This window comes from Mandrillus leucophaeus, unplaced genomic scaffold, assembly GCF_000951045.1.
Source record: "Mandrillus leucophaeus isolate KB7577 unplaced genomic scaffold, Mleu.le_1.0 Scaffold1, whole genome shotgun sequence".
Classification (NCBI taxonomy): Eukaryota; Metazoa; Chordata; class Mammalia; order Primates; family Cercopithecidae; genus Mandrillus; species Mandrillus leucophaeus.
In genome coordinates this window covers 8,883,546-8,892,638 of record NW_012098097.1, presented here as the reverse complement: position 1 = coordinate 8,892,638, position 9,093 = coordinate 8,883,546, and the positions used below count along the sequence as shown (strand labels likewise).

General features: G+C 61.0%; 2 protein-coding genes across 2 annotated transcripts in view; one reads left to right on the top strand and one right to left on the bottom strand.

The window, feature by feature from the left end:
- Positions 1–2,718, top strand: part of GALK1 (galactokinase 1) — a 19,574-nt gene extending 16,856 nt beyond the window's left edge. Inside the window, exons 8-10 of the mRNA XM_011965506.1 lie at positions 2,002–2,152; positions 2,230–2,392; positions 2,528–2,718. Coding sequence (XP_011820896.1) covers positions 2,002–2,152; positions 2,230–2,392; positions 2,528–2,599 — 386 coding nt within the window. The 3' untranslated portion in view covers positions 2,600–2,718. The remainder of the gene's footprint in view (positions 1–2,001; positions 2,153–2,229; positions 2,393–2,527) is intronic.
- A 119-nt stretch (positions 2,719–2,837) lies between these two features.
- The window catches only part of ITGB4 (integrin, beta 4), a 43,773-nt gene continuing 37,517 nt past the window's right edge, over positions 2,838–9,093 (bottom strand). Inside the window, exons 29-38 of the mRNA XM_011965406.1 lie at positions 8,263–8,445; positions 8,042–8,173; positions 6,673–6,882; positions 5,825–6,064; positions 4,790–4,939; positions 4,038–4,226; positions 3,796–3,951; positions 3,549–3,713; positions 3,345–3,455; positions 2,838–3,239 (exon numbers count right to left, since the gene is read on the bottom strand). Of these exons, the coding sequence (XP_011820796.1) occupies positions 3,100–3,239; positions 3,345–3,455; positions 3,549–3,713; positions 3,796–3,951; positions 4,038–4,226; positions 4,790–4,939; positions 5,825–6,064; positions 6,673–6,882; positions 8,042–8,173; positions 8,263–8,445 (1,676 nt within the window). The 3' untranslated portion in view covers positions 2,838–3,099. The remainder of the gene's footprint in view (positions 3,240–3,344; positions 3,456–3,548; positions 3,714–3,795; positions 3,952–4,037; positions 4,227–4,789; positions 4,940–5,824; positions 6,065–6,672; positions 6,883–8,041; positions 8,174–8,262; positions 8,446–9,093) is intronic.

Here is a 9,093-nt window from a genome sequence, read left to right as displayed (position 1 = left end):
TTTTTTTGTATTTTTAGTAGAGATGGGGTTTCACTATATTGGCCAGGCTGGTTTTGGACTCCTGACCTCAAGTGATCCGCCTGTCTCGGCCTTCCAAAGTGCTGGGATTACAGGCACAGGCGTGAGTCACCACTCCTGTCCTATCTGCATTCTCTTAATAGTTTCTTAGGAATGGATTCTTAGGAGTAGGATTATAGAGTCAAGAGACACAAATATTCTAGGCTGGGTGCGGTGGCTCACATCTGTGCCTGTAATCCCAGCACTTTAGGAGGCCAAGGTGGGCAGCTTGATTGAGCTCAGGAATTCGAGACCAGCCTGGGCAACATGGTGAAACCCCATCTCTAAAAAAATACAAAAATTAAACCAGGCGTGGTGGTGTGTGCCTGTAGTCCTAGCTACTAAGGAGGCTGGGGTGGGAGGATCGCTTGAGCCCAGGAGGTTGAGGCTGCAGTGAGCTGTGATTGCACCACTGCACTCCAACCTGGGCCACAGAGTGAGACCCTGTCTCCAAAATAAAAAAGATACAAGTATCCTTAAAGCTCCTGCTACCCATGGCCAGGAAGATAGTCTACTGGACAGTTTTAAGGTCATATCAATATTATTTAATTCCCCCCAAAACTCTGTAAAGCACATTCTGTTACCATAATGCTCATATTTTTGATGGGGGAATCTACAGTGAGAGGCAGTGCTGGGATCTGAACCCTATCTGGACAGATTAGCTCCAGGGCCCATGCCCTTGACTGCCTGGCCATGCTGCCCACACTGAGTTGTTCCTTCCTGGCAGTGTAGGTGTGCCTATCTCAGGGACATCAGACAGCTCCGAGGGACCTCCCTGTCCTTTTTCTTTGTGAACTGTGTCACGTTCTCCAGAGCAGCGCTCAGCCCTGCCCTGCCTGCTCTGTGCAGATGATCTTGGCTAAGGTTTTCACACTGGAACAAGTTGGGCCCTCCTCCCCACCCCAGCCTCCCCTTGCCCCTCCTCCAGGTCTCCTGCCTAGGAGCAGCTTGCCCTGTCTCCTCCAGAGTCCTGCCCTAGAAGCCCCAATCCCTCTCCTTCCATCCCCTGCCTGGCTGCCTGGCTCCTTCCCTCAGCCTCCAAGACATGCTCAGTTTTCTTCCCGCCTAAAACACCGCCCACTGTCTCATTTCCATTCATTTCTTTCTTTTTTTTTTTTTTTTTTGAGAGGGAGCCTCACTCTGTCACCCAGGCTAGAGTGCAGTGGCATGACCTCCACTCACCGCACCCTCTGCCTCCCAGGTTGAAGCAATTCTCCTGCCTCAGCCTCCTGAGTAGCTGGGATTACAGGTGCCTGCCACGATGCCTGGCTAATTTTTGTATTTTTATTAGAGACGGGGTTTCGCCATGTTGGCCAGGCTGGTCTAGAGCTCCTGACCTCAGGCAATCCGCCCGCCTTGGCCTCCCAAAGTGCTGGGATTACAGGCGTGAGCCACCGCGCCCGCTCATTCATTTCTTAGTCCTTTGCATCTACTTGCCCCTCTATCCCGCCATGCCACCTATAATAAGCTTCCCCCTTAAACCTGCGGGTTTGGCTGGGCGCAGTACACTGAGTCAGTACCGGTACTGACCCAGGTACCCCTCCAGCCTCAGCTCCAGCCAGATGGGATGGCCTGCTGGTCCCTGGCTGCTCATGCCCCCTCTTCTGGAGTCCCAGTCCTCGAGGCTCCATGTAGCTCAGCAGAATTTCTTCTCCTCCTGTTGTGGGGGCCTCTTGAGGGCAGCACTCACCTTGGGAAGCGTGGAGTGTTTCACCCTCACTGCTCCCTGAAGGACCAAGGTGTCCCATTTTACAGTAGGGGGAGGAGGCACTGTGATAAAGGGGCTCTTCAGACCCATGTCTGAGAGAGCCAGGCTGCTGCCCCCGCAGCCTCCCACCCTTCACTGTCCAGCCAGGGCCACTGCCATCACCGCCTGCCGGCCCTCACAGGCGTCGCAGTCCCAGGCAGTGAGAAGGTGGCTGCTGACTCCTTTTTCCTCCCCAGCTGCCCGGGAACTGGTGAGCAAAGAGGGCTTCCGGCGGGCCCGGCACGTGGTGGGGGAGATTCAGCGCACGGCCCAGGCAGCGGCCGCCCTGAGACGCGGTGACTACAGAGCCTTTGGCCGCCTCATGGTGGAGAGCCACCGCTCACTCAGGTGAGGCCCTCTGGGCACCCCGCTCCTGCCAGGCGCAGGCTGGCCCCAGGCCCACCCCTTCGATATCCTCTCTGCAGAGACGACTATGAGGTGAGCTGCCCGGAGCTGGACCAGCTGGTGGAGGCCGCACTCGCTGTGCCTGGGGTTTATGGCAGCCGCATGACGGGCGGTGGCTTCGGTGGCTGCACGGTGACACTGCTGGAGGCCTCTGCCGCTCCCCACGCCATGCAGCACATCCAGGTGGGCGGGCACCAGGGCCTGGGTGGGCAGGAGCGGCCATGCAGCACATCCAGGTGGGCGGGCACCAGGGCCTGGGTGGGCAGGAGCGGCGGCTTCCCGGGGCCCTGCCACTCACCCCCAGCCCGCCTCTCACAGGAGCACTATGGCGGGACTGCCACCTTCTACCTCTCTCAAGCGGCCGATGGAGCCAAGGTGTTGTGCTTGTGAGGAGGCCCCAGGACAGCACACGGCGAGGGTGCAGGGCCTGCAGGCCAGTCCCATGGCTCTGTGCCTGGTGCCACCTTCCGTATCTGGGTGCTCAATAAACTTGTGCCTCCAACGTGGTACCTGCCTGCCTCTAGAGGTGGGTGTATGCTTGGGTGTCAGAGAATGGGGGATGTCAGAACCGCTCCCCCACCCTCGACGAGCACCTCTCAGGCCCCAGAAGAATGGGCAAGGCAGGGCCTAGCAGTAGCAAAACTGTTTATTAAGTGCAGAACAAAGGCTGGGTCCTTGTGCTGCTCCCAGCTCTTTGGTTACAAATAGGTTTGGGCCCAGAGAGGGGGTCCTTGCCCCCTTCATGCCTCCCAGGAGACACCTAGCCCCTGCTCTGTGCTTGTGGGTGGGCTGGGCGGCCAGGGGTGCAATAATGGAGTAGCGGAGGAGGCTCTGGGAGAGGAGTTGGAAGGACGCCTAGTGGGACATGGCGGGGGTAGGGCAGGGTGGGATCAGGTTTGGAAGAACTGTTGGTCCACCTGGGTGCTGAGGGTTCCGCTGGTGGTCAGCGTCCGGCTCACAAACTCCTGGGTCACATGCCGGGTGAGGGAGCCGCCTGCCTCCAGGTGCTGGGCCCCCAGGGTCAGCCCATCTGTGGAGGAGGAGGCATTAGATGACCTGGCCTGGGGTCTGCCCCTCTCCCTCTGCTAGCTCCCTGTCCTGGGAGAGCCGGGACACCCTGGCCCTCAGTGCTCACCCACTAGGAAGGGCTCGGTGGCGCTGGTGTGAGTGGTGGTGATGCTGCTGTACTCACTTTGCAGCGGGTGCTGGAAGAGCCCGGCATGGCTGCCCAGCTGTGGGAAGGGGCCTGGAGTGGGCAGATTGGCTGGTCAGAGGGTGGTGCCAGGAGAAGGCACGGCCCAAGGAGGAGTGGGAGGTGAAGGAAAGGACAGGTGCCTACCTCCATCCTGGGACTCTATGGTGATGATGCCCTCGCGCTCTGGCCCAAAGCCCTCAGTGGTCCTGGCCTGCACCTTGAACTTGTAGGGCACGTTCTCGCTGAGGCCTGGCACGGTCAGCCGGCTCTCGGGGCTGTCGCCATCCACCCGGAATGTAGTGGCTGGCCCTGAGCAGAGAAGATGCCTTCAGCCTCTGCGGCCCCTCTCTACCCCTCCCCTGGCCACCCCTGCTCCCGGGGCGGGCAGCACCTCCTCCTTGGGCCATCTCACAGGTCACCAGGTAGCCGACGATATCCCCATTGGGCCTCCGTGGCCGCTCCCAGCTCAACTGCAGCGAGTCTGGGCTCAGGGCAGTGAACACCAGCGGGCCTGGGGCGCTGGGAGTGCTCAAAGTGAAGGCGGAGCCTGGGGGCAGTAGAGGAAGAGCGTCAGCGTGTGGGTGGGTGGTGGGCATGATGGGGGCAGCTGTGGGGCTAGGGGAGGCAACTCACCTGGCAGGGGACAGAGTGGGCTCTGCGGGTGCACCTGGGATTCGATGGTGATGACGCCCTCACGCTCTCGGCCCCAGCCTTCCTGGCTCTGGGCCCGCACGCGGAACACATAGGAGTGGTTGGGCAGGAGGTCTTCCACCACCACCGAGGTCTGGGCAGGGTTGGGGATGTTGAGCCGATGTAGCTCGCCTGAGGGGTCAGGTAGGGGCAGAGAGTAGTGCAGTGTTACTCCCACCCCTGGCCTGATCCCCCTCTTCCCTAAGCTGCCATCGAGACCTGGTTATCACCCACCCAGGACTAGCTGTGGTTTGGGTACAGGTTAGGTACAGTATGGTATGGCTGGTTGTTCAGGTTGTGTACTATACAAGAGTGGAGCCTGTAATCCCACTCATGTTTGGGTAAAATCCTGCACCCTGGTCATGCTGCTTTGAATGTGCCTGCCCAGGGAAGTAAAACTTCCTCGTTCCCCCCAAAGGCATCTCAGGCCAGCAGAGGCTCTAGGATCCCAGCCCAAAGAGGCCTTGTTAGGCAAAACCTAGCAGAGAATGACCAGGAGAGAGGCCCAGGGAGGTGGGTGAGACCTCAGAAGAGGGGAGGCAAAGAAGTGGGGTGGGAGACCCTCTCGGGCTGGATGGGGGCTTTAGCGCTTAAGGGATTCGGGTGGGTTCTGACACAGCCGGTGCCCTATGTGTCACCCTGGGGCCAGGCCTCGCGGGGCTGCACCCCACAGCCCAGCAGCCACCATGTCTCACCGCCGTTCAGCAGCTGGTACTCCACGCTGTAGCCCTGCAGCGGCCGCTCGCACCGCGGCTCCTGCCAGCTCACTCTGAGAGATGTGGGTCCCAGGGCAGAGAACACCAGGCGGGTGGGCGTGTCGGGCACACCAGCGGTCAGGCGAGAGTCTGGGGACAGGAGGCTGCAGTCAGTCAGAGATGCAGGGGCTGGGGTCTCAGTGGGAGTCACAGTGCTGCCCCCTGACCTCCCTCCCTCGGCTGGCATGTCTACACTGATCTGATCGCCGGCTGGACAACTCACCCTGCAACACCCTGTCCAGGCTGCCCAGCACCTACCGCACATCCTCCAGGAGGGTGCGGGCCCTGCCTGTGCCAAGAGAGGGTGAGCCCTGTGAGCCTGCCAGCCCCACCCCCTCAATTCCTCAGCTGGCCTGGCCCCTCTCCTGCCCCAGCCACAGCCCCGCCCCCTGGAAGGGCAGAGGCAGTGTTAGGCATCAGCACTGATGGTAGGGCAGGTAGTTAGTGCCTGTGGGCAGGCGGGGGTCCTGTGGATGGAATGGAGGGGAAGCAGTGGGCACAGCTGGCGGCTGCTATGGTGGCTGGATGACAGCTGGATGACAGATGGAGCAGGACAGCTGTGGAGACAGGATGGCCACCCCTGTACTACCTGGGCCCCAGGAGGGCGCTGCTGGCCTCCCAGCCAGGATTATAGAGTCTCGTGGGCCCCTGGAAGGGGGGAACCCTTTCATCTGAGCCCGACTCCGGGACCCCAGAGCCCAGGACAGCGGAAGCCTGCTCCTCCCGTGTTCCCAGATGGGAGGGAGGCCTAGGGCAGGACAAAACAAGAGTGAGAGGATCAAGGAGTGTGCATGCATAAGTGTGCGTGCGTGCGTGCATGCATGTGTGCGTGTGTGCATGCATGTGTGCGTGTGTGCATGCATGTGTGTGTGTTGGAGAATGGACCGTCGGGACAGCAGGCAGAAGCCCGAGGCTCCAGGAGCTGGAAGAGAGGAAGGGTTAGTGGGCGAGGCAGGGTTGGCTGAGGTCACTCACCGTGGGAGGAGACGGAGGTGAGGGTGGAGTAGTCCCTGGGCAGTGTGGTCGAGTGTGAGTGTTCCGAGCGGGTCAGCGAGTGGTAGTCCCGTGTGAGGGTGGAGGATGTGCTTAGTCCACGGTGGGGCACGTGGGGGCTCAGGTGGGTGCCATAGGCAGCGGCGCCGGTCGTGTTCATCCTGTGCAGGGAGTTGGTGCTGCCGGGGAAGGCAAAGTCCATCCGGCCATTCACCAGGTGCTCTGCAGGGGGAGAGCAGGGTCCCTTAGTCAGGCCTGCCCCAGACCCAGGCCCCAAGGAGCAGGTTGGCCCTGCGCATTCCTGGTCACCCACCCTCTGGGTGGCTTTTGCTTAAATACAACCAGTTTCCCTCAAACCACTAGGGACAGAGGCCCTCTGTCCCTGGATGAGCCCAAGGGCCACCCAGGCTTCCACAGCCCATGTCCTCTGGCTGGCCACTATATCGGTATGAGCACAGCCCACCCTGGCAGTGGTGGGGGATTTGCTGCCCCTGCAGTCAGTCCTGCCTTGGGGAAATCCCAAAGCCTTCCCTCCTGTCCTTTGAGGCCCCTGAGCAGTCTACTTGGGTGCCAGGGTCCGCTCCCCGAGCAGACTTCTGAATTTGCACCCCCTGGCCAGGCAGGCACCATAAGGGCCCAAGCGCCTGCCTCAGATGTCCCCTGGCACTGGGCCCTGCCTCTGAGCAGCTGTGTCCCCAGCCGCCAAGGCCCCAGCCTGGCTGAAACTGGGGCCCGGAGGCAGCGCAGACACCCACCCCAGGCACCCAGGCCCGCGGGCATGAGTGAGGCTGGGTGGGTGCGGATCGGGGCGTGGCGGGTGAGCCTGTCACCTCCGGGGGGCCCGGGTGTCGCACTGCGGGGCAGGCTGCCCCCCTTCCCGCCCGCGCCGCCGTCCTCCGGGGGCCCGTGGGGCGCCTCGGCGTCGGAGGAGCGCCCGCTGCTGGCCGACAGGCGCGGGATGAGCTCCGGGGGCAGCCGCCACGTGACACGCCGCAGGTCCAGCTCCTCCCCCAGCAGGGGCTCGAACTTCCAGCCGCAGCCTTGGGAACAACGAAGGGCCGCGTTGGCACCGCCTAGGAGCGCCGGGCCGAGCAGGGCCAGGCAGGGGAAGGCCGGAGGCGCTGCGAGGGGAGCCTGTCTCCAGCTCCCGGGATCGCAGGGAGCTGCGGGGGTAGATGCGCAAGGCCGGATGGGGAAGGCCTGGGGCAGGTGAAACCCTCGCGCGGCTGGAGGCTTTCCAGATGAGCAAGTGCAGCCTTGGCACAGCTGGAGAGGAGAGACCCCCTGGCCCGCCAGGAGACCTGGGGGAAGCCTGGGCTCTGTCACCAGCTGTGAGGTCTCCCTTGCCTTACTTAACCTCTCTGAGACTCAGTTTCCCATTTGTACAATGGAGAGAGGACTCTCGCCCCTGCCTGCCTCCCAGGGACTGTTCCGCAAGCCACCGAGTGCTTCGCAGGTAGTGTCAGAAGCAGCTGAGTTGGGGTTCCAGAGTCACACCAGCTGCGCTCCACCTGAACCCCTCAAAATGGCTCCTTAAGCCCAAGCTCAGCCCCGTGGGGGCCAGTATGTGTTCACTGGGGGCAGCTTGAGGCATAGGCAGGGACGGAAGAAAATACAAATGATATATGTGCCCCGGAGGCTTTTCCACTCATGGTACTGTGTGATTGGTATCCCATTATACAGAGCAGAAAACTGACGCAAGGAGAGGATAAGTGATTCATCTGATGTCCCACAGGTGGAGCCAGAGCTGACACTGAGCACTCAGGAGGCCCAGCTAAGGGCTCTGCACCACTTTGTTCTGGGAATCAAGGAGGAAGGACAGAGCGGTTGGGGGGTGTTCTTGTCTCCTTGGCTCCCCTACCCCTGCCGGGTGGCCACCTGGTGGCTGCCCAGGACTTCTGGGCCAGGCCCCGGGGGGTGGCCTGAGTGTCCTGTGTGCATGGCAGAGCTGCTCAACCTTCAAGTTGTGAAATTGTGTTTCTTCATGGTCCCGTGGGCATGAACTCGTGTGTGCTTGCACAAGGCTGTGTGTGTCCGTCCCCCAGGCACTGGTTCCTGTGTCCCGTGCACAGATGTGCACACCATTGCATCTGTCCAAGGCTGTCTTAACCTCCATGTCCTCTAGTTGCTGGCCCCTTTGCCCTCCCTCTGTACCCAAGACCCCCACTGTCTTCTTGTGGGTCCCAGGTCTCCACTCACCGGTGTCATCGGAGACGCTGGGCCTCTGGCTGCCAGATGGAGAGCGTAGAACATCATCGCTGTACATAAGGAAGCTGTCGTAGTCCTCCCCGCTCTGGGCGTCCACGATGGGGATGTCAGGGATGATGGGGACTGCAGGGTGGGGGAGTGAGCCAGGGCCCTGGCTGCTGCCCTCTGTCCCCCTACCCCGTCTGCCCCTCACCTCCCTGCCCACCACTCACTGGACATGGGCCGCTTGGGTTGGGTGGCCAGGTTGATGATGGCCTCCCGCTCGGGCCCCCAGCCGGCCCCGTTGCGCGCCTTCACCGTGTAGCGGTAGGGCTGGGACTCCCGAAGGTTCTCAATGAGCAGCATCCGGTTCTTAGGATTGTCAACCAGCACCTTCTTCATGGGCCCGATAGGTCCTGGGGCAGGGAGAGTGCTTCAGAGGGTCACCCAGGTCCCAGCCTGGTCCCAGCACCAGCCCTGACACAGTAGGACAGTCGTGCATCCCCTGGATAGCACCCAGGGGTTGGGGAGCAAGGCAAAGCCAGCCACTGCTGAATTGCTGCCTGTGGAGCCCCGAGTGTCAGCGTGACTGGTGTGGACATGTGTCACCAGCCCTCCAAGGGACTCTGCTGAGTAAGTGGCAGAGCCAAGGCTGGAGTCAACATCAAGTTGGCCTCGATGCCACCTCTACCTATATATCCACGGTGCCTCCACACGAGGCAAGGGCACGCATAGGGGGTTGCCCACCCCGCCCCCCTTCCAGGACTGGAGAAATAACTGTTCTGCCAGGCACTCTGATCTCAGGCTGCCAGATAAAACACTGTATAAAATAATCTTTTTTTTTTTTTTTTTTTTTTTTTGCGGCGGAGTCTGGCTCTGTCACCCAGGCTGGAGTGCGGTGACATGATCTCGGTTCACTGCAACCTGAGCCTTCTGGATTCAAGCAATTCTTCTGCCTCAGCCTCCTGACTAGCTGGGACTACAGGCATGAGCCACCATGCCTGGCTAATTTTTAGTAGAAACAGGGTTTCACCATGTTAGCCAGGCTGGTCTTTTTTTTTTTT